This window comes from Sphaerodactylus townsendi, linkage group LG04 (genome assembly GCF_021028975.2).
Source record: "Sphaerodactylus townsendi isolate TG3544 linkage group LG04, MPM_Stown_v2.3, whole genome shotgun sequence".
NCBI classification, from domain to species: domain Eukaryota; kingdom Metazoa; phylum Chordata; class Lepidosauria; order Squamata; family Sphaerodactylidae; genus Sphaerodactylus; species Sphaerodactylus townsendi.
Genome location: NC_059428.1, coordinates 100,598,686 through 100,621,492, shown reverse-complemented (window position 1 = coordinate 100,621,492; position 22,807 = coordinate 100,598,686). Strand labels below are relative to the sequence as shown.

Here is a 22,807-nt window from a genome sequence, read left to right as displayed (position 1 = left end):
ACTTACAGGTATATATACTCCACTTGCTTTCCTTTCCAACTATCAGATCCTCTGAAGATGCCAGCCACAGATGCAGGCGAAACGTCAGGAGAGAATGCTGCTAGAACACGGCCATACAGCCCGGAAACAGCAATCAATTCATTTTTCTATAAAATATCTGCTTCCAATGCTTTGGCTGCTTGTTTGGTTTGGTGTATGCATAACAGCAATACAAATAAAATTAAACAAACAGTATATTTAAATCAAGTCTCAAAACGTAAACCAATATATCCCTTCAGGATCCCCCCCCCCCAGTTTTTAGGTAAAAGGGTGAGGAAAGACAGACATTTAAAAACAAACACAGAGTTACTACCACTTTTAAATGGGAGGGGACAATTAAGTTCTATTCTTTTCAATTAGAAAATTCAAAAGCAAATGCTCCAGAGAGAAACTAGAAGCAGATCCACTTACTTATACAGGTTTATTCAGTGAAGCTTATTCCCAGGAAAGTATTCAGTGGGGATTTAAAGAGCTCGTGCCCATAATTTGTAATGCTTTAATCACACTGCAGATTAACAGCGTAGTTTTAAACAGTGTTACAATCACCTAAATCCACTGAAATTTAGGACTGCATTGCAAAAGAGGCATATTTTTTTACACCATGAAACCATGAAATTTCACAAGCCAGCTCCATTCCAGTATCTTCCACAGAAGCAGACAGGAAAGGCAGAGCAATGATTCATGGTGACATTAACATGTTCTGTGGTTTCAAGGAAAATGGAAGATAAATTTTACACTGTGTGACAAATAAAATCCACTCTGTCTAAAACAAGCTCTACAAAGTATCAGGCTGCATTCATCATACCATTTACTTTAGAGTCATTGTTTCTGAAGTTACTGGAATTATTTGTAAGTCGTCCATGGATTATAACACAGACAGAAAATAACACACTCAAGTTCCTGAGTCTAGTTCTATAGCTATCAAGGAACGTGCAAACATTCAATCTTGTGCTATACTACAAAGTCCAGATGTCTCAACTCTAACTCATAACCCTTTTTGGCAATGAAAAATATTGCGGTTAGGAGGTGGCTTGCACAATTGAATGCTGGGCCCGGCCAGGCTGCAGGTAAATAAGGGCGAGAGGAAGGAGCGGGTTTTCTTTTCTTTCCTTAAAGGTGCCTGGCCAGACAGGCCCTGGAAAATGCCAAAAAAGTGGTATTCCCGTTTCCATTTCACTTTTACCGAATGCACACTCCTAGTTGCTGGTGTCAGAACATAATCTCTTTTTTTGTGATCACTGGCTGATGAGGTCAAAAGAACTACTAAAAAGGCCTGGAATGCAATTGAGCCTATAGGACCGACCACGTGAACAAAACCATGAATCCTTATAATCAAGTCAGGGGCATTAAATTTTCTGATTTGGCTTTGGAGATATTCTTAGTCAAATCTGATAACTTGTTGGCTTTCTCCTTTGGAAGAAATAACATGTTCTTTTGGGTATCTATGATGACCCCCAGAAGCTGTAGTCTTTTATGTCAGAAGGAGGTTTCTTTTGTCTCTGTTCAAGAGGTAACCCTTGATTTTCCAATATCTGCAGGACCAGACTTGTGTTCTTGAGGGCTTTTTCCTTAGTTGATGAACGAACCAGGTATGTCGAGGTATGGATGAATCTGGATGCCTTCAGGCAAGGGCCACCAGTGTAAACAGCACTTTGGATGAGCATTTGAGGGGCCGAGGCCAGTCGAAAGGGAAGGAATCTGATCTGGAAATGCTGATTTTGGCAGGTAAATCTGTGAAACCATTGATGGTCCGCGTAGATCAGGATGTGTAGGTATGCTTTTGTGAGATCGATGGAAGTCATAAAAGTTCCTGGAGTAAGAACTTCGGTGATTGAATGTAAAGTCTCCAAACAGAAGTATTTTGGAATTCCTTTCCCCAGTAGATGGAACCAGAGACCTATCATGCTTACTATAGTCATATACTAGAATGAAATACTGTAACATCTTTTACTAAGATCAACCAAACTGACACAAAACATTGAATACTTTTTAGAGCTCACCAGAACGCTTCATCAGGCTGAATATTACAAAATAAAAAAAGAAACAGTTTCTTTAGGTCACAGTGTTGATTAAGATCTGGTCTTGCATGCATTACCTGAGGGATGCAAGGATGCAATTAGCTTAATTTTATTGCTGACATGGTATCACCATACAGCACAGTCTCTGGAAAGCTGAATTCAGTTCATGCCATCCATTATTTGTTATTTCACAGAAATACAGAAACAATTCCAAATCCATCCAAAATGGTTCCAAATTCCAAAAGAGAAACACAGTTCCCTTGAAGGCTGAAATCAACAGGAAGCACTTTATTGTGCCTGAAACTGTTAGAAACTGAAAACATATATTAAGGATGCGATGCTAAACACTTACTAAGCAGTCAATATTACTAAATGTAGCAGACCTTCTAAGTAAATGTTCTGTTTGGAGTTAAAATATGCATATTTAAGGGCTTAGACAATAGGCAGGTACCTTAATGTGTTTTAAACTCATTTGCTCAGACACATATTCACCTAGGAATCTAGTCACTAACATAAACTGTTTTATTTCTGAAAGAAAAGTGTTTACACCATTTTAGTCACTGACAGAATTAAAACAAAAAAGAGCTTATCTTGGGTCATCGTATCCTGGCCTAGAGACAGCATCAATTCTTTTCAGAATTCAAAGGCTACAACATGAAAACGACTTTGAATACTTACTTTCTCATTTTTTGAAGCAAAGTACATTCATTGTTTTAAAAAACGACAAAGTGTGGGAGGCTGATACAGCTCCCACACTCATTTCCCAGTTCAAGATTTCACAACAGGACCATTCTGTCATGGAATGTAAACCCAGAAGGTCCCTTTTTGTCATTGGGAGTGGTGGTGGGGATTTGAACATGGGCCAAGCCTATGAAACAAGAGTTTTGCTTCTTGACTGCCTGGATTCTGTGCCATTTCTCTTTCTGAGAGGGAGCTGCCCACAAAGCAACTCTATGTGCAATCCAAGTTTCCTCCTAAAGAACTGGTTTGTTTGTTTTTTAAAGTCTTTTTTTCTCCTATGAAATAGGAAAGAACAGATCCGAGACAATGAATGGCCAGAGACTTGGAGAATGCTAGGACACTCAATGACCTACACACTGACAATCAGGTAAAACAATGTGATAGGTCTCCCTTTCCATCCCCACCATGAATATGACACCCCAGATACTGATATAACACCACAGAAGAATAACTTGGGTCTTGGAATTGAAAGATAGGCGAAGGGCTGTGACTTAGAGTACAGCATGTGCTGGGCATGCAGAAGATCCCACGTTCAATCCCCACTAGTTCAAAGGAGCAGGCAACAGGTCACTTGAATGACCTCTGCTGGAAAGCGGCTGCCAGTCTGCGTAGACAATACTGAGTTTGACAGACTAATGGTCTGATGAAGTACAAGGCAGATTCATGTGTTCATATTCATGACAGAGCAGTAACAGGGCTGCAAAGTGAGGGTTATGGCATATCCTTTGGCTCAGTTCGAAGGTTGATCAGCACATTGTGCATCAGTGCATAACGCATCCTGCCAATACAAGATATTTTGCCACAGGTGGATGGAATTCATTGACCTTAGCTGAGAGGAGTGGTAGAATACAATCCGATACTTTAATTTTGAGTATCCTATGCTTTTATACACAAGAATTTAAAAAATGTTCTGTACCAAAGCTTCTTGTTCACCCTTTTGGCACATCACCCGCCATTCGCTAGGTCCCCCTAGATCTCTGGAGATACTTTTCAGAAGACGCTGAGGGCTGCAGTGGAAAAAAAAACCCGGTTCAAAATTTGTTGATCTTCCTTATTGATATGAGGAAGTCCAGCTAGATCCAGTATTGATTTCTTCCCAATATTTCTAATTGGTAGCATTAACTAACAAGTCCTGTCCATTTGCAAATACTTGGTAATGACAAATTCACTGTGACATTAGGGTTATGCTTTATGCATAGAAGCAAAATTTATTAACAATTTAAAATCACAATAATTACAAAATAACTAAGCCTTGGTAACTGAAACACCGTAAACGATGCACACAGATCATATAAATTAAGCTGGTAATTAGAAAAGCAATTTGATTTAACCAGTGAACTCAAATTTAGCCAGAAAAGGTAGAGATAGCTTAATTAGTTAACCCCATGGTGAAAAAAATACATCAAATTCCCAAGCAACACTAAAGCAAAACAGTGTTTATAAAACTATATTCAAGAATAACAGTGATAAGATCATTGTGACTGACTGTCCACAAGCCAGGCACTAGACTCACTTTTACTTTAATTCCCAGTTCCTGCAATTATCTATTCATTTAATGGAGATTCTATTTCAGCCTTATCAACATCATTTGGTTTCTTTGCTCCTATACTGAAGAAGAGGAAGAAGAGTTTGGATTTATATCCCCCCTTACTCTCCTGCAGGAGACTCAAAGGGGCTTACAATCCCCTTGCCCTTCCCCCCTCACAACAAACACCCTGTGAGGTAGGTGGGGCTGAGAGAGCTCCGAGAAGCTGTGACTAGCCCAAGGTCATCCAGCTGGCGTGTGTGGGAGTGTACAGGCTAATCTGAATTCCCCAGATAAGCCTCCACACCTCGGGCGGAAGAGCAGAGAATCGAACCCGGTTCCTCCAGATTAGATACACGAGCTCTTAACCTCCTTCGCCACTGCTGCTCCTGAGAAGAAATATGCCAAATGATTGTGAGATATTACTGAGCCTATAGTTAGGACTATTAATGGATTAAAAGGAGGTGGCTTAAAATTAAAATTTAATACATACTACTTAAAAAAACCCAGAAGCATCTGAACCCAGCTTAGAGAAGACATTCCTTTTCTTCTTCAGATATTCAATGAGAAATATACCTACAAGAGGCAGAATAATAAGGAAAGTGGTCCCTGGCACAGATCCAGATGAATTACAGGTCCCACATAGCCTAACAACTCTTGGTCCAGTCTGAAAAGGAGAAGCTAGGGAGGTAGTGATGCTATTAGACAAAATCCTGAGGTCAATCACTCAAACCACTTCAGCGGGTAGCTGAAGCTCCACCAGGACCATCCACCATGGCCTTCTTGATTGCAACAATAGAGGGCATGGCAAGGTTCTATGTCAGTGGTTCTCAACCTTCCTAATGCCGCGACCCTTTAATACAGTTCCTCTTGCTGTGGTGACCCCCAACTATAAAATTATTTGTGTCTCGGTTCCTAAGACCACCGGAAATATGTGTTTTCCGATGGTTTTAGGTGACCCCTGTGAAAGGGTTGTTCGACCCCCAGGTTGAGAACCGCTGTTCTATGTCTTTAGGAAGTAACTTGCCACTAAGGAAGGACAAGGACCATTTCAGACATCAAGACCTGAACCACTACATGCAGGCTTCATTTAGCTCCAATAGTTATTCTGCAGAGGTATCAAAATCCTTCTGCTGACATGTGCTTTTCTGATATCTACTGTCTCCATCAGTGTTCTGCTACAGTTGCCTAGTTGATTTTCTCTGTCTTCTCACTTTTTTGGGGGGTGGCTCTCAAAGATCCCCAGCTGACTTTCTCTCATGGGCTTCAAAGAACCAGGACACAGCAACAGGAGAAATGCCTATTCCAATTTGAATGGTATGTGTGCATATCAAATGCATATGCAAACATATGCAGAGTTAGTCAATTAAAACTCATACAATTAACTGCCCAGATAAAAATAGTTTTTAAGAAACAACACTACAACAGTAGGAGATTACCCTTAAGAGTAAAACGAAGAGAAAATGAACCCACCTGCCTATAAAAGAGTATATAATTTGGACGGTGTAGACAGAACTCTCTGGTGTGACTCACCCTTGAAAATTTCCATCTCTTATACTATTCCTATCCAGTCATCTACAGCATCAAAACAAGATAAATTTAATTTCTTAATATGAGTAAATGTTCTCTTAATCATGCTGTTCCTTTAGGCTGCAATACATTTCATCCATAATCATATCCAGACTGTCAAATATTCATAACAAATGTATTTCAGCATTAGACTTTTTTTCTTCTTCATGGAAGGCTGTTTATTTTATATTATATAGTAACCATACCAGAAATCAATGCACACTTTCATACAAGTTATTTATATGTGATAAAGAGAATCCATAAAGCATGTCTCTCCCGCGAAGAAAAAAAGCAAGGATAAACCATTTGTGAGCTAACTTCTGCTTTTTGCCTTTGATCGTAAATTCAAGAAAAATACATAATCACATTTATTCCTACCCACAAAACACACAAAATGCTTTTGTGACTATTGTTGCTAGCAGAGGTATTGAGACGCTAGTGGTTTTCTCCCTTCATCCAAACATGCCTGGCCCTCACCCAATTTCACTGAGATTCCCACCCAAGTAGTGATGTGGCATAGCTATGCAGCTGTTATAACAGCAGAATGCCAATTTGGAAGAAGACATTCTCCCTTAAAAATGACAAGGAAAAGTTTTGGAAGACAGCTCTCTTCATTTGGCAAATACAAAAAGCAAACAACGTAATACTGTGGTTATTTCTGAACAACTGTGATGTCCAGTTCACCATGAACTGAGAGAACTGTCTCATAATGCTGTTGGCTGTGTTACAGTTATACAAGCTTTGGCCTGGGTAGTAACTGGATGGTGGATCCAAGCTTATCACTAGTAGTAGACTTACTCCTGCCCCTCTGTTAGATTTGCAGATCCTCTGATTTTCCATTATGAAAGCACATACACAACAGAACCATTCTTTAAAAAGCAACAGCAATGTCATACCATTACCACTAGATCAGGGGTCTGCAACCTGTAGCTCTCCAGCTGTTCAGACTACAATTCCCATCAGCCGCAGGTTGCAGACGCCTGCACTAGATGCATCAGTGGCCTCGTAAAAAATTATGTGGTTCTAACAAAAAATGCCAACACCCTGAGACTGGGGGTGGAAGGCAGGGTAGGAGCAGCTCATTACAGTTAAAATTCCTGACGTTCGTTTGAAAGCAGTGGAGAACTTTAAGTTCTTCCCAACCCATGGGATCAAGGGATATATAGGAATACTATCTTTTGACTGCCAGGTATCATTTTAACTGAATAGACAACGGGGTTATCAGAGAACTGGCTGCTGCTTTCATTTCATCTCGACTACCTCTAAAATATCCTCATTTGTTATAGGTTTGACAGACCAGTGAAATCAATGGGTACAGACTGTAGCAACTCTACATAAAACTACACCACATTTACTTTTATTATTACTTCGTTTATAACTTGCCTTTCTGTCCAAAGGAGGCCCGAAGTGGCTTATACCATTCTCTTATCCATTTTATTCTCACAACAATCTTGTGAGGTAGATTTGGCTAAAAGTACGTACCTCAATAGATTAGGTTGACCGGTTACCCAATAAGCTTTCATGGCAGAGTAGGGATTGGAAACTGGTCTCTCAGATCCTAGTCTAACTACTACAGTTCACTGTCTCAGATGTCAAGTTCACTCATACTGAGTTATCCACTGACTAGATTTTACCAGAATTGAAAAGATTAACAATCACCCACATCAGTGGTTGTTACCAATTCTTTTTATTTTAAAACATGATGTTAGAAACACGCTGTGCTTAGCAACTGATTTCTAGAACTGAGGAGCACTATCTTCTGAATTTTGGCTTGGGAAGTGATGGCAAGAAAGCTTTGCAAATTCTTGGGCTTCATCAACACAAAGTATTAAAATAGCCAGTATAAATGTCAGGTGGGGCAAAAATTAAGGAAACTGATCCTGAAAAGGGTAAGAATGAACAAAGAAATTCAAAATGGGTACAGAAGCCAGCAATACGAAAATGAATGCAAGACAAAATGTATTTCTGTTAACCGCTTAAGTAGATACCACCTTTTTGTGGTCAATATATCTTTGTACTTGTGAAAAATGCAGGCAGAGATTAAAAAGATGGCATGAGTCCAAACACCAATTTAGTAGCTTGGAGGTCTGTCAAATTCTTTCTAATGCAGAAGCGTGGCTGCCTCACAGAATACCAAGTCATTTCTCTGCAGAAAGGAGGAATTCATTACATCCCAAGCATCCCAGAAATTAAAACAAGTAAGAGTTGGGAATATCTGTACCTAGTAAACTGGAAATTTACCTCTGTCATCTTTTTTTTTTTTTACAAATTAGCAGTTACTTTTTCAGAAGAAGATAAATTATTTGCAGAGCAACCAGGTGGCATCAACACAACATGCAGGAGAAAACTGCAAAGTAAAATGTGAATATCTAAAATAAACTCCATGTAAAACCACACTATGAGGTGGTTTTCACAGCTCCAGACATGGAGGATACTGAAGATATTTACTGAACCTACCTATCCCAGGTATCCTACTTGGCCATTCAGTTTGATCAATCATAAACTGTGCAGATCTGAGATGAATGTAGAAGGTGAACTTAGTAGACCAACCCCTCCACGTTCAGTACTGTACAATCGATTCCTTCCACACACACAAAGGACTTATCTTGCCTGAAATTGTGAGCAATTGCCATCTCTTGCATGGTACTGAGGGCTGCAGCTACTGGTGCAGCTCTACCTGTACCAGAAATGCCTGTGAAGTGTATAAGGATCACACACAGAGGTTAAAGTGGGTGGGAGGAGAATGTTGCTACCAGGAACACCTTCTGCTGCATCTGAAAAAATGCATTAAAAGAAAACCAGTACCCAATCATCAAGAAACAACTGTTTTATTATTTTATGAAATTTATATACCACCCTTTCAGGGCAGGCTATATTATCATCAAGGAGCTAAGAACAGAAATTTTCAAAGCAGATCTGGAGAATCTTGCACAAAAATTGAAATGCCAGAAGCGGTCAGGATTTATTTGGTTTGGTTTGCAAATAAAGGTGCTTTTGAGCCCACACCAGAGTTCAAATAGCGGAAGCAAACAAAACCTATGTTCATTGTTCTGACATATTTGCACTCTGTAATATGTAAACCCATTAGAAATGAGTCAGTTCACTAGCATTACTAATAACACTATCCAGGGCAATATTATTTTTAAAGCCACAAAAGGGAAGAAGTTCTGCCAATGCTGTTTTCACCAGCAAGTGTAAGAAAGAACAAGAAGAAAAGCCAGTTTTGAAAAGGAACTCCCCCATCTGAATTTGCCAAAACAGACTTCTTAAGAGAAACCCACAAAGAAAGGAAGAATTGGTTTTCTCTTTCTCTTTAGAGTAGCACAATTGGCAACATTCCCTTGAACAGTAGCTATGGAAGGAATTCCTGAATGAAGAGGGTGGAGAAAGAAAACATGTTCTTACAATTTGTGTCTTGGAATATGAAACATTTCCCTTACAGAATCAGAAAAGAGGAAATATTTTTATGCTGAGAGAGAGAGAGAGAGAGAGAGAGAGAGAGAGAGAGAGAGAGAGAGAGAGAGAGAGAGAGAGAGAGAGAGAGAGAGAGAGAGCTCTTTCAGAGGTACTAAACATAGGCTACATTTTGGGCGATTTTGTCATGATGGAACAGTCCTTCTCCCACCACCCAAAAACAACACCCTCCACACATATGCAGGGTAATAGGCAGAACCAAGGTATCTAGTTTTCTATATGGAAAGCTTTTTTTAAAAAAAACAGTCCATCACATGAGAATCACGTAGTGTTGCAACCTCCATGAAGATCTCCTGGAAATTCAACAGGTCTCCACGTGACAGAGCCCCCAGAAAAAAAAAATGGTTGCCTTGGAAAGTAGACTCTATGGCATTATATTCTACTGAGGTCTGTCCATTTCCCAAACCCCACTCCACTCCAGCAGGCTCCACCCCCCCAAATAGCCAGGAATTTCCTAACCCAGAGCTGGCAGAACTAGTCTCACTTGGTATCTGCCAAGACAGAGGCAGGCTTCCCACCTCAGTAAGAACCAGGATGGAGTGCCAAGATTTGCTTGAAATGGGACAAAATGCAAACCATGAAAACACATTTTTTAAAACAGTAAACAACACGGAAAAAATGTAAGGAGGCTGAAGTCACTTTGTTATCTTCTTGTCTTTCTCATAGATAGTAGTGTAAATTTATCCATAAGTTATAAACTCACAGCAAAACCAAACAGAAATAAAATAGAAGGCATTTTAGAAAGCACCACTATGATGCTTGAGTCTTAGAGTATTCTACTTCCTGGATCTTACTCAGTTTTAAGCGTATGGAAATATGCTTGCACTCTACGAAAGTGTTCCCAAGGGGAAGCTCTCAGCCACACTGTTTATCCATCTTCTGAGCATAAAAACAACAATATTGATCTCCCCAACACTCTTGTTCAAGTATTATTCAATTAAAATGGAGGTAAAACTGTATTCCAAGAGATATTATACTGGTTGTCTAAACAGAGGAGGCAAAACTTTTGCTCAGAGGCAAACAGCAGGCATGCTAGACTTGGCACCTACACCTGAAGGCTGGGTCTGTTCCCCCCTCTACCAAATAGCCTTTTAAGGGGGGGGGGATATGATATGCAGTATGATAATGCAAGCAGGGAAATGGAGTATGATTATGCTGCTCTTTCATTAAGCTACTGCAATGTGTTTACTGTTATACATACAGCATAAACATATATAGCACTTTATGTAGTCATGAAAATAAGGTCAAGTCTATGACCCAAGGAGCTCACTGTGTCATTTTCATCATCCCTAAATTTGACAGCAAGGAGTGACCATTGGTCCAGTTGCACTCACCTCTAGCTCCACAGAAGTTATAATACTATTGCTATGATGGATTTGCTGTGACCTGGATAGCCCCAAGCTAGACTGATCTCATCAGATCTCAGAAGCTAAGAATGGTCAGCCCTGGATGGTATTTGGATGGGAGACCTCCAAGGAACACAAGGATTGTGGCAGAGAGGCAGGCAATGGCAAACCACCTTTAATGGTCTTTTGTCTTAAAAACTCTATGGGGTTACTGTAACTCAACTGTGACTTGATGCATAGTTCCAGCAAAGTCACACCCATACCATTCTTTCACCTCCCATTAGTGGTTGCAATCAAAGCACTGCAGCTCTGCAAGATGTACCTAAAGATGCATTCAGACAAACATTATTTCAGCAATGAACTGGGGGAGGCAAAACTGCATACACCAAACCATGGTCAGTTCATAATCTTCTCCACCAGACTAAGCAGAGAGTAAATTTGTTTTTCCAGTTTATAGCAGAAGATGAATTTGACAGTGTTGCGTGGATGATTCTTGGATCAGTCACAGAATTACCGCCCTCTTCTTCTTGGAGAAGTCTTGTTCCTAGCCTTTATTGGCTGGTCTTTGTTTCTAGCACAAAACCACCTCTTTCTTCCTCAGTATAGTTTTTCAAAAGTAAAAAGGTTCAGTATAAATCGAAGCCCTTTAAAAAAAACAGCAGGTTACTTGAGAAAGCAAAGAAGACAGTCCACTGGAAGGGCCAAGAGGAAAAAGCCTGTGTTTCAGAAGTCCTCTGTGTCTTCTCTGAATATGGAAAGTAAGGGTGGGGGGGTGGTGGGGGGGAAACAGAGACTCTAGAGTAACAACAACATTGGTGAAGAATGCATACTTTACGTCCCTTGGTAATGCGATGGCCTTTCTCTTTCTAGTGGATCAATCACCATATATGGCACAAACTAAAAGCTAGCACAAGCACAAAGTAATCATATCAAACTCACGTACATAAAGAAAATAACTGATATTATAAAACAAAGGTGGCAACAACAGGCATGGGGCCCGGAAGGGCACCCCAAGCAGAGGAGTGGGAGTGGCTGGGTCCAGCGGCCTGGGGAAGTCGGCCCGAGGCATGCCAGGCTGTGCAGGTCTCTTCCGAACAAGCCAGCTATGGGGCTGTGGAGGGGAATCTGAGCAGGTCTACAGATCCGGCCATGGCAATGGGTGGCCAGATGTCATGGTCAGGTTGGGCCACACACCTCTGTCTGTTCTTTAAAAGGACACATGGGCTCTCCAGCAAGGGGGCCAATCCACAGACCAGCAGGGCCCAACAGATGGCCTGAGAGCCAATAATGGCCTGGGAGCAGGCCTTGGTCAAGAGGAGGGTGGGATTGGGTTGGAACAGGTCAGGGGAAAAGCAATATGAAGGGAGGAATAAAAGGAGGAAGCTGGTTGGGGGGAAGCAGAGAGGAGGAACAGTAACCATGTGAGTGAGATTGTAATAGGAAATGCAACATCAGACTAAAGAGGAAGAAAGAGATAGAGGAGAGACCAGAGAGCCAGGCTCGACTGTACCCCAGTCCTGGCCAGGAGAGTGTGACCCTAGGTGGCCACACCCCAAAGACCCACCCACCAAGTGCCCACGCTGAGAAGACCTAAACGCCAACCTGAATACAGGCTCAAAAAGACCAGGCTAAAGACTGTTCGTGAAGGGAAGGTGGAGGGCAGCAGATGGGCCTGATCCCAAGTCAGCCCAGGGGCGCTTCTCAGTAGGCTATAAATAAAGTGAGTAAATACATAAATATTTGAATGTACCTTGAGTTAAAAATTTCCCTGTGAGTAGAAAGTCATGCCATCAACAAACAGGCTTTTAGGTAAGCATGCTTCTTGAACAAACTTTGTGTGAGTTAGACGTCTGTGTCATGGAAATTCAATACATTCAAGAGCTGCACTCTGTTTATTACAAATGTGACTGTGTATTTTCAACGGTTTTTTTTTGCTATTTCCCAGATGGCAACAATTAAGATACATGGGTTAAAGTTGCATATAGTACAGCACTTTGCAACTCTCTGTTCTAAAGTACTGGGAATATTTGCAGTCTTATAGAAAACTAGCAGTGAAATTCTAATCAGAGTTACACACGCTTTTAAGCTCATTTAGAACAAGGCGACTTTTAAATTCCATAAGTAAATCAAATTGCACCATTTTCTGTGCTAAGATATACATTATGCAATTTATGGTATTAGAGAAGTAAAGGAAGTTTAAGTTTGACAGGAAAGTAAGAATTGGATATATTGCAACTTTCCCCACACTGTCTGTCTTTCCCCAGTTTTTTACATGCCAAATTTTCAGAATTTTACATTTTTATATAAAACTTTAAGAAACAACATTGCTTAACAAAGACACCAAACAAAAAATTTCTGATATTCTCCCTGACCCACTACAATCTCAAAATGTGTTTTTTAAATTACAGCCACAGTAGCCAGGTTTGTTATTTAAAAAAGAAGTTGACAAGAACTACTCAAGAAAAACATTACAGTACAGTTTAATTTATGAAAATGGATTTGGTATTTTGACTGCAAACAGATGCCTTTCAAAATACCAAGTGAAAACGCTCCTTAAACCATTTTTCACTGTAAATTTATTACACTAAGATTCCACCAGATTTTATTGCCTGTACTGAAAAATGAGTAACAACTACTCTTTTGGAATTTGTCTATTAACCCACAAGACCAGGTTGGTAATATGTATAGTTCTTAAACCAACGGAAATAAATTCTCCCAAAGGTCTGTTTGTTTCAACAATGGAGAAGAATAATGATGAATGAACAAATTGAGGCAGACAATGGCAAACCACCTTTGAAAATCTCCTGCCTTGCAAACCCAATGGGGTTACCATAAGTAAACTGTGACTTGACAGCACATACTCAAAAATTGTATGTACAACTGCTTTCAACTCTACATTCAGTAGGACAAGTGAGCTCCAAGAAACTTCATACTGCTCTTCTTTAAGATACAGCCATCACTCAGTTCTGGACACTTACCAAAGGTATTTTGCACATTACTTCTCTGTGGCCGTTTCCGCACGGGCGTTTAATGGCGGCCTGGGGACGGCAAAAACGCCGTCCCCAGGCCGCCATTCGCACAGGGGGCGCAGCTGCTTCGCAGCCGCGCCGCCCTCGCGCCACCCGGCCGGCCCAAAGCCAGCGTTTCCACACTGCGCTTGGAAGAGCACTTGTTGTGGAAACGCCGGCTGGAAGCCGCTGCCGTGCTAACGGCAGCGGCTTCCAGGCGCTCCCCCCCCCCACTCCCTCCCTGCACTTACCTTGTCCCCGCCCCTCCAGTGCATCGCCGAGGCCTGGGGACATGCCCCCTGCCCGGCGACGCTAGCCGGTTCATGCAAACCGGGGACGCTCCGGTTCATGCAAACGGTCCCAGCGTTGTCCCAGCAAAATGCGCCGACCCAGCCGCTTCCACCTTCATGCGGAAACGGCCAAAACCAAATCATTTTTTAAATAAATATATAACTTATCTTCTGAAATTCTACATGGACAGAATTTTCAAACTAACAATCCATAAAGGTCAAGTGTGCTGCTGAGTCACAACTGACTCATGGTAAACCCATGAAGTTCCACCTCATGGGGTTTTCAAGGTAACAGATGACTCTGTGATTCACCATTGCCTTCCTCTCTATTGCCATCATCTTCCTTAGTGGCGTCCCATGAAAATACTGACCCTTCTTAGCATCAGAGCTCTGAGGAGACTGAGCTAATTTCCAGTATTAGGACTGCTAACAATCCATAAATCATACTTTATCCAGCAAAGGTACACTTTGAACCACAAGTGAGAGGCAAAAATAATAACACAAGCCAATGGCTATAAACATTTTGAAACACAACCCACACCTCAACTAGAAAGTTTGGTTTCTATTAACAGAAGGCAAGCTTGACAACAGAACGATTCTCCTCTCCTTTGCCACTACAGACCACAAAGCTCTGCAAAATGGCCCCCTTTCTGTCAGGAGTGGCAGAATTTTGGAAAGCTCAGCAAGGAGGGATTCCATTCCTTTGATGGAAGTTTCTTCTGTTAACAGAAAAATTTACTTTGGATCCAACTCGTACTCTTTTTTTGGATACCACCTGCAAATTAACTGCAAGCCATTTTCCCCTTAACAGCAAAACTCAGGATTCTTATGTCAGTTAACAATTAACTAACATTATTTTTCACATTTAGGACTTAGCTACCAACTCCATTTCATGGCTGTTTTGATCCTTATGCAGAAGCACTGCCACCGAGCCTCTTCGGTCAGTTCACCCTGTTCCTCCCTTTTCCACCAATCAGGCAGGCAGTCATGACTCACTTTTGAGTCCCGACAGTTTGACAGTTACTGACCTAGATGGAATTTAGTACTGCCACTGCACAGGTAAACCAAAACCAGCAGTAAACTGTTCAACAAAGCCAAATCCTCCACACAACTCAAGGAATGTTTACCAGCAAGCTAATTTACAAGTAACTGTGGTAAGTCTTGCATAGTTCAAGCCAGGAAGCAAACCCCAAGCCATGTGTCATGGCTTGTTTAAAAGCTCAGTATCCCACTTCATGTTTATAATCCCTGCCAAGAATATGAAGTGTAATCTAAAGCACAATATATAGCAGCTATACTGCATCTGGCTTGCTAGCTCACAAGCTGTAACAACCTATGCAACCGTATCCTTTTTCCACGTTAATCTTTCAAAGGAGGACAGCAGCAAAATCAGCCAGTTCAGATAGTACTTATTTTTAATCTATTTATTTACAGTTAGAATATTTAAGTGGTGACTGAATCGAATTTTCTTCACATGAGAGTACAGAGCCCAAAGTTTCAGCCAGTGGTGAACACTTTGGAGTACCTGTAAAAACAAGAGGATGCATTTAATTCATGGGAAAAGGTCAGCTATGCCAAACTTGGTTGGGCCTCTCCAGGGAACATGCTCTGTAACAGATGAGGAATGATAGCCTCTTCCCCACCCCCAAAAAACAGATGTCCTTCCAAGTCTTCACCCAACCACCTCCTTGTGATATGAAACCCAGAACAGGATATTGAATCCAGACCTTAAAATAACTGTTTTATTGCCCTCCTTAAACAAGTACAAATGATCCTACATTCAAATATCATTTTTTAAAAAAAATCAGTTATTGAAAGTATCCTCTGATGGATCAGAGAGGTTTTCTTGCGGATTCTTGAGTCACCAGTCTGGAAATAGTCTCGTGGATTGCCCCAGTGTCCGTCCTCTCGCTGGTATTTTTTAATATTTAAGAAGCCTTTGAATCAGATCATCCATAGCTTTGGAGTCTCTGTCCTAGGCCAGCAGTTAAAGTCACAGTCAAATAGCTGTGTGCAAAGAAACCAAGCATGAATTCTGAGAAGACAGAGTTGATGTCAGTTGGGAATGTGTATGTGCTCACGGGAGACTGATCTGCCTATATAAGATGGGAAAAAATTATCTTTCAGATCTGGTAAAACATCTGGACATTTTTCTGAACCCAGTTTGCTTCCAAAGGAACACGTTGGTGTTATTGCCAGGAATGTTTTCTATTTTTTTCATCAGATTAGAAAATGTTTCTCCCACCTAGATGTGCTTCTGTAATGTGCTCTTCTTCTGTCCCTGAAGATAACACAGAAATTTTAATATGGGCAAAAACTGGTGGCTCATTTGTTGGCTGGCATGGGACTGATGCAGATATATTATACACATTTTTTAAAAATGAAAAAACCCCACAGCATTGGTTTTCTTGTTGATTCTGGGCACAACTCAAAATTCTGATCTTTATCTGTAAACTTTGATGTTCTAGAAGTCTCATACCTGAAGGACTATTACTCCCTTTAAGAACCCTCATGCCAACTTAGGTCCATATATTTACTTCTGCTAAGTCTGACAGGTAAGGACTTCCTGCACAAGAGCATCTTCTGCTGTGGTTCCAGCTCACTGGAACAGACTCGCTACTGAAACATGCCGGACCATTCCCCTGTATTTTTTCAAAACGATATGTAAAACTATACTTCCAGCAACCCACTGTTGGATGACAGGTTGTGGATGACAGTTTTAAGTTAATATTTGTCACTGTATTTTTGATATGCTTTATTTTAAGACAATGTATTTTTAAATGCCTTTGCTGATAGGTGTCTCAAACATATGGAGATGTGAGATACAAATTTTTAAACAATTAAGACAGAATTCACTCTATACAATAAAAATACTCCAAATTTTACATCACTATTCAACCATTCTACAGCATGCATAACTAGGTATACATGGCAGCGTGGTGTAATGGTTAAGAGCAGGTGGATTCTAATCTGGAGAATTGGGTTTGATTTCCCCACTACTCCACCTGAGTGGCTGAAGCTTATCTGGTGAACCAGGTGTGTTTCCACACCCTTACATTTCTGCTGGGTGACCTTGGGCTAGTCATAGTTCTTCAGAATTCTCTCAGCCCCACCTACCTCACAAGGTGACTGTTGTGGAGAGAGGAAGGGAAAGGAGCTTGTAAGCCACCTTGAGTCTCCTTACATGAGAGAAAGGTCGGATATAAATTCAAACTCTTCCACTTCTTCAATAGAAAAATTGGAAACTGAAGGATTCAGCAGAATAGTTAGCATTTCACATTCTCCATCCATGAATTCTGAATTCTCACACTCACCGTAAACCTACAGCAGCTGTATTTATTTTTGAAATAACAGATGCTGTGGGAAAGTGTCTTGACCATAAGAGGAAAGTGTCTTGACCATAAGACATCTGCAGAAGATGACACACTGGTTAAGATCCTGGGAACAAATGAGTCTAGAACTGATTCACAAAGTACATTATCCTTCAACTAACTTCCAAATGTGTACACATTGTGTGAAAAGAATGCTCAATGCCACCCCATCTACCTTCACTATGGGGAAATGTCGACATCTTCCCATTTTATGCAGCAGCTGAGTTTCCCATGATGCAACATAAATGCAGCAAATGCAATATGTGACAGACATGTACCCTTAAACTCCTGTGCATGTCAGCCCAGAAGCCTCAAATGAATCACAGGTTCTTGATGCACAAGGTTTGTTGTTACTACTTTCGATGTCTGCTGCAGGAATCACCAGCATAACAGGATAGCTTCAGAGCACAGCCATGCTGGTCTGAAGTGGAAAATCTAAGTTCAAGTCCAGTAGCACCTTAGAGACCAACAAGATTATCAGAATATGAGCTTTCTAGAGTCACATTCATCACAATAATAACAGTAATACTGGAATATGCTGCCACAGGAGGTGGTGATGGCCAGTAACCTGGATATCTTTAAAAGGGGTTTGGACAGATATATGGAGAAGTCGATCTATGGCTATCAAGCTTGATCCTCCTTGCTCTGAGACTGCAAATGCCTCAGCAGACCAGGTGCTTGGGAGCAGCAGCAGAAGAAGACCATTGCTTTCACATCCTGATTGTGAGCTCCCTGGTGGGTTACTGCGAGTAGCAGAGTGTTGGACTACTAGATGGACTCTGGTCTGATCCAGCAGGCTCTTTCTTATGTTCTTATGTATACCCAGAGTGAGTGTGATAACATACAAAAAATGCTGATGCTCTGAGTTTATTACAATGTTTCCCAAAGTCCCGAGTTTGGAGGGGGAAAATGGAATATCTTATTTTAGTAGTTATTTCTGAACACATCACTTCCATAAGCTCCAACTGATCCCACTTGTTTCAGAACACTTGAGCTCTATGAGAAATGTGTTTTCCCCAGCTCTTCTACAGGGCCGGTTTGGCAATTCTCCTATATCGGATAGAGTGTGTCCATATTGTCCAACTCTTATCAAAACACTTGAACATATTTTCCTCAGCTGCCCAAAATACAAGCTTTTTAGGGATGCTTTATTACTAGGGACCATACATAATTGTTCTCCAAAAGCAAGTATTGTAAAACTACTGACTAGTAATGATCCTATGGTGCTAGGGAAAACAGCCCAATTGCAGGTCCTGATGGTAAGAGGTGTCTAACCTAGTTTGTCTTGATTTGTTTGTGCTTCCCTGCTGTGACTTTTCTGGTATTCATGCCTAATAAAGGTTCTGTTGTTGTTGTTGTTGTTAAACTGACTAACAGCACCATTCAAAGCTCCAGGTGGCTGGAAACAGAGCCAGTGCGGAACTGCCCCGCTGCCTCCAGAGGCAACACAGGGAGGCAAAAAAAACCTCCTCCCATGGGGCCAAATGGATTTATGCCAGTTTTTTGGGTGGCAAATGTCCAGGGCGCTACCCATGGCATGAAAGCCCAGGTGGGAGTTGACTATAGCCAGCTCTACCCCCAGGAATGTCCCAGTCTGCCCCCACACTCGCATCTGATTGGGACAACAGCACAGTTCCGCGGTGGCCCACACTTCTGGCTTTTGCTGCTGCAGAGCTAAGGAGTGGCCAGAAGGCAAACATATCGGTGCAAGGCCGCGCTGCTCTCTCGAGCTCTTTCAATTCCCACTCCCTTGAAACACCGAAAAGGCAGAGATAATGCTGGTAGGAAAGGAAGAAGTCTTGAAGGACAGTGTTCTCCTCACTTTTGATGGAGTTCAAATGACCCTTGCAGACCCCGATAAAAGCCTTGGGGTCATACTGGATCCAGCTTTATTACGAGAGAAGCAGCTGCACAAAAGGCTTTCCTACCACATCAGCCCAGATGGCCCTGCACTTTGATACACCTGACCTGGCCACCTGGACCCATTCCACAGTAACATCAAGACTAGACTGCTACAATCCATTGGACACTGGTCCTTCAATATCAACTTGGAAACTCCAACTCTCCAGAATGCAGTGGCTTGACTATAACCAGAGGTAGACAGAACCCTGACGTGGACAGCCCCAGGTTAGCCTGATCTCATTAGACTGCAGCAGCTAAGTAAGGCTGGCCCTGGTTAGTATTCAGATGGGCAGCCTCCAAGAAATATCAGCAGCATCATGCAGAGGAAGGCAATGGCAAATCACCTCCAAACATCTTTTGCCTCGAAATTCTACAGGGTCACCCTGAGTCAAATATGACTTGACGGCAAAAAAAAAAAAAAAAAAGACAGAGAACGCATATTCTCATTTTGCAGACATTCTATTGGATGCCCATCTGTTACTGAGCTCAATTAAGGTATTGGCCATCATATACAACGTCTTCCATGGCCTTGGCTCCTCTTGGAAGAGAAGAGTTTGGACTTCTACTTCACCTTTCTCTCCTGTAAGGAGTTTCAAAGATATTTACAAACTACTTCCCCTTCCTCTCCCCACAACAGACACCTTGTCACCTAGGTGGGACTGAGAGAGTTCTGAAGAACTGTGACTGGCCCAAGGTCACCTTGCAGGCTTCATGGGTAGTAGCCTGGAAACAAATCCTGCTCACTAGATAAGAGTCTGCTGCTCAGAGGGAGGAATGGGGAATCAAATCCGGTTCTCCAGATTAGAGTCCACCTGCTCTTAAGTGCCACACCACCACACTGGCTCTTATTTGCAAGATCACCTCTCGCCCTATGCTCCACCATGACGACCTTGCTCATGCCAGCAGGGGGTTCTGCAGGCATCAACCTGGAAATGGGCAAAATCAACAATTTCCCATCCATGTGCTTTGTCCACTGTGGTTCCCAACTTGTGAAAGTTCCCACTCTCCTGGCCTTCTGCAAACTATGGAAAACTGAAGTATTCAAGGGAGCTTTTCTGCAGGGATAATACGGCAGCGCCATACAAAGGGGTTCACAAACTTAACTGGATAAACGGTTAAGACTGTGGTCTGTACTGGTGTGCACAGCTTACTGTAAATACAATCATATTATGTAATTTCTGCACTACTTAATGTGTCATGTTAATATTTATTTTATGCTTCAGTTATTTCTGGTGGTTAACTTCTAAAATCCTAATGCACTGGCTCCTGAAAGTCCTATTTTGTTGACTGTAATGATTCACTATATATAATCCACTTTGGGTTCCTTTGAGAAAGGTGAACTATAACTAATGTAAATAAAATACATTTATGCCTTTCACCAAGTAACAATTCACAGCATGACAAACTAGTGCAGCGCTAGTGGTTATTTCTGAACTAGGATCTGAGAGACCCAGGTTCGAATCCCATTCTGCCTTGGGCCAGTTTCTCTCTCTCAACCTAACCTACATCCCATGCTGCGTGTTGTGAAGATAAAATAGAGGAGGGATGAAAGCACAGTATAACCAAATGTATAACATACAAATATGGTATAATATACTCATCAGGAGAGATTACTGGACACAGCTCCCTAACAAACATACACTGGGTCATAAATCCTGGTTTGCTGCCATATGGGTGGGACGGCCTTTGCTCTGGTTATGGCATTTGAGGTCTGTTACTACACAGAACTTAAGAGAGGAAAACTGAGGAGTCACAAAGAGCCCCTTCCGATTCCAAAACACAACCACCCCCACATTCCTGATTCATTACACCTCCTCCAATGTAAAGTTTTCTCCACGTGACCAAAGCTGAGTTTCTGCCCTACAGAAGAACGCACCGCAGCTTTCAGTTGTCCAAAGCTGCATTTCACTATCAAGAAACTTCTTTGCAAAGCCCGGCTGCTCCCTTCGCCGTCGGGCGATTCGGTGAAAAGGAATCCAGGAGGTGCCCCAACTGCAGGCACGCTTGCAAATTCCTCTCACGCCCGCCAGCCTCGGCGCAAAGCAATCCCATTTCCAGATGCCCCGATTATAGGCAACTTCCTTTCCGAGCAGCCCTCGTTCTTCTCCTCTCCTCCTCTTCTTTTTTTTTTTTTTTTGCGCGGCGGCCCTCACGTCCCCTCCTCCCAGTCCCTGTGCTCAAATCACACCCCAGCCAGCCAGCCAGCCAGCCGCCACCGCAACCTCGGCGCGCCCTCTGCAGAACAGACCCGACGCTGCTGCCGGTGCAGGAGGGTGCGGTGGGCTGACCGACCACTCTTCTCCTTCCGCTTGGGATAAGGGGATGCACCCTGCCGGGAAGTTAATTGTGGGCAATGATGCCCAGGGGCAGGAGTGCGGGCAGAGCCCCGCTACAAATCAAACTCCCTGGGAGGAATGAGTGGGCGGACACGAAGTGGGGAGGAACAGCAGAGCGCCTGCAATGAATGGGAGGCATTTTGGGATTCTGTCGGGCTCCGTCGGAGGAGACTTACCTGTTCGTCATGCCGGCTGCGATCCCCAACATCGCGAAGGCAGAGCTGCAAGCCCCGGCGCTTGCCCGGTCCGGGAGTAGCCTGGGAAAGCGCGTAATTGCGCTCTCCTTTCCCTCCCTTTCGCTCTTTGCCTTCTCCAGGGAAGTTGCGCGCAGCAGCTGCAGGCGGGGCCGCCCCGCCAGGCAACACAGGAAGGCAAAGAGGCGGTGATGGCGCGTCATGGGCCAAAGCAGCCTTGCGCCAGCCCACTCGCCTCCTCCTCCTGCCTCTGAGGAAGTCGGGGGGTGGGAGTCCCGGCGGGAGAGCAGCCCCCCAAAACGCAACCGTTTGTGTGTCTGGCTCTCGGCGCAACTTGCTTTCATCCAACCTTGGGTACTTTTGTAAAGGCTGTTTTTGCTGGCCTAAGAAAACCGACAGGGTGGCTCCTTTCTGCCCTCTCAGGAGAGTTTATGAATAAAAACAGCTTTGTGGCCAAAAGGATGGGCTGTGGGCTTGCCTCAGCTTCCCACCCGTGGTGGCGGTTTTATTTTGTGTGTGTTTGCTTGTTGCTTCTGATGCTTGCTTTTGATACTTTCTCTCAGTTCCTGGGGACCTCAAAATTTAGACTAATACTGTGTACCCCAGGGACGGGGGTGAAAGTAAGGTATAGTATCCGTAGGAAAGTGAACAAAACACTTTACTCTGAGACAGTGCCAATAAGAAATTTTAAATTAGTATCATCTCTATTCAGGGACACTTTGGGCATTTTGAAAAGGATAGTAGGAGCCACCAGAAGGAAGTTGGCATGTATACCCTGATCTTGTCAGGTTTTGGCAGCTAAGCAGGGGTCAGTACTTGGATGGGAAACACCAAGGAAGATTCTGCAGAGGGAGGCAATTCCAAATCACCCCTGCTTCTAATTTATCTTGGAAGTCTTTACAGTGGTCGCCATAAGTGGATTATGACTTTCTGGCACCTCTAGATAAATACTAGGTCCCACTATAAAATGGCTGCTATGAGGGGGCTGGGCAAC

At 42.5% G+C, this 22,807-nt stretch overlaps 1 protein-coding gene across 3 annotated transcripts in view; it reads right to left on the bottom strand.

Annotated features, from left to right (window-relative positions):
* The window catches only part of LIMS1 (LIM zinc finger domain containing 1), a 66,341-nt gene extending 44,326 nt beyond the window's left edge, over positions 1-22,015 (bottom strand). The window contains exon 1 of one of the 3 annotated variants that reach the window (XM_048494409.1): positions 21,796-22,015. In XM_048494409.1, the coding sequence (XP_048350366.1) occupies positions 21,796-21,827 (32 nt within the window). In that variant the 5' untranslated portion in view covers positions 21,828-22,015. Of the gene's footprint in view, positions 1-21,159; positions 21,617-21,795 lie in introns of those variants that run through there. The other 2 variants (XM_048494411.1, XM_048494416.1) reach the window with 2 other exon arrangements.
* Positions 22,016-22,807: the final 792 nt, after the last annotated feature.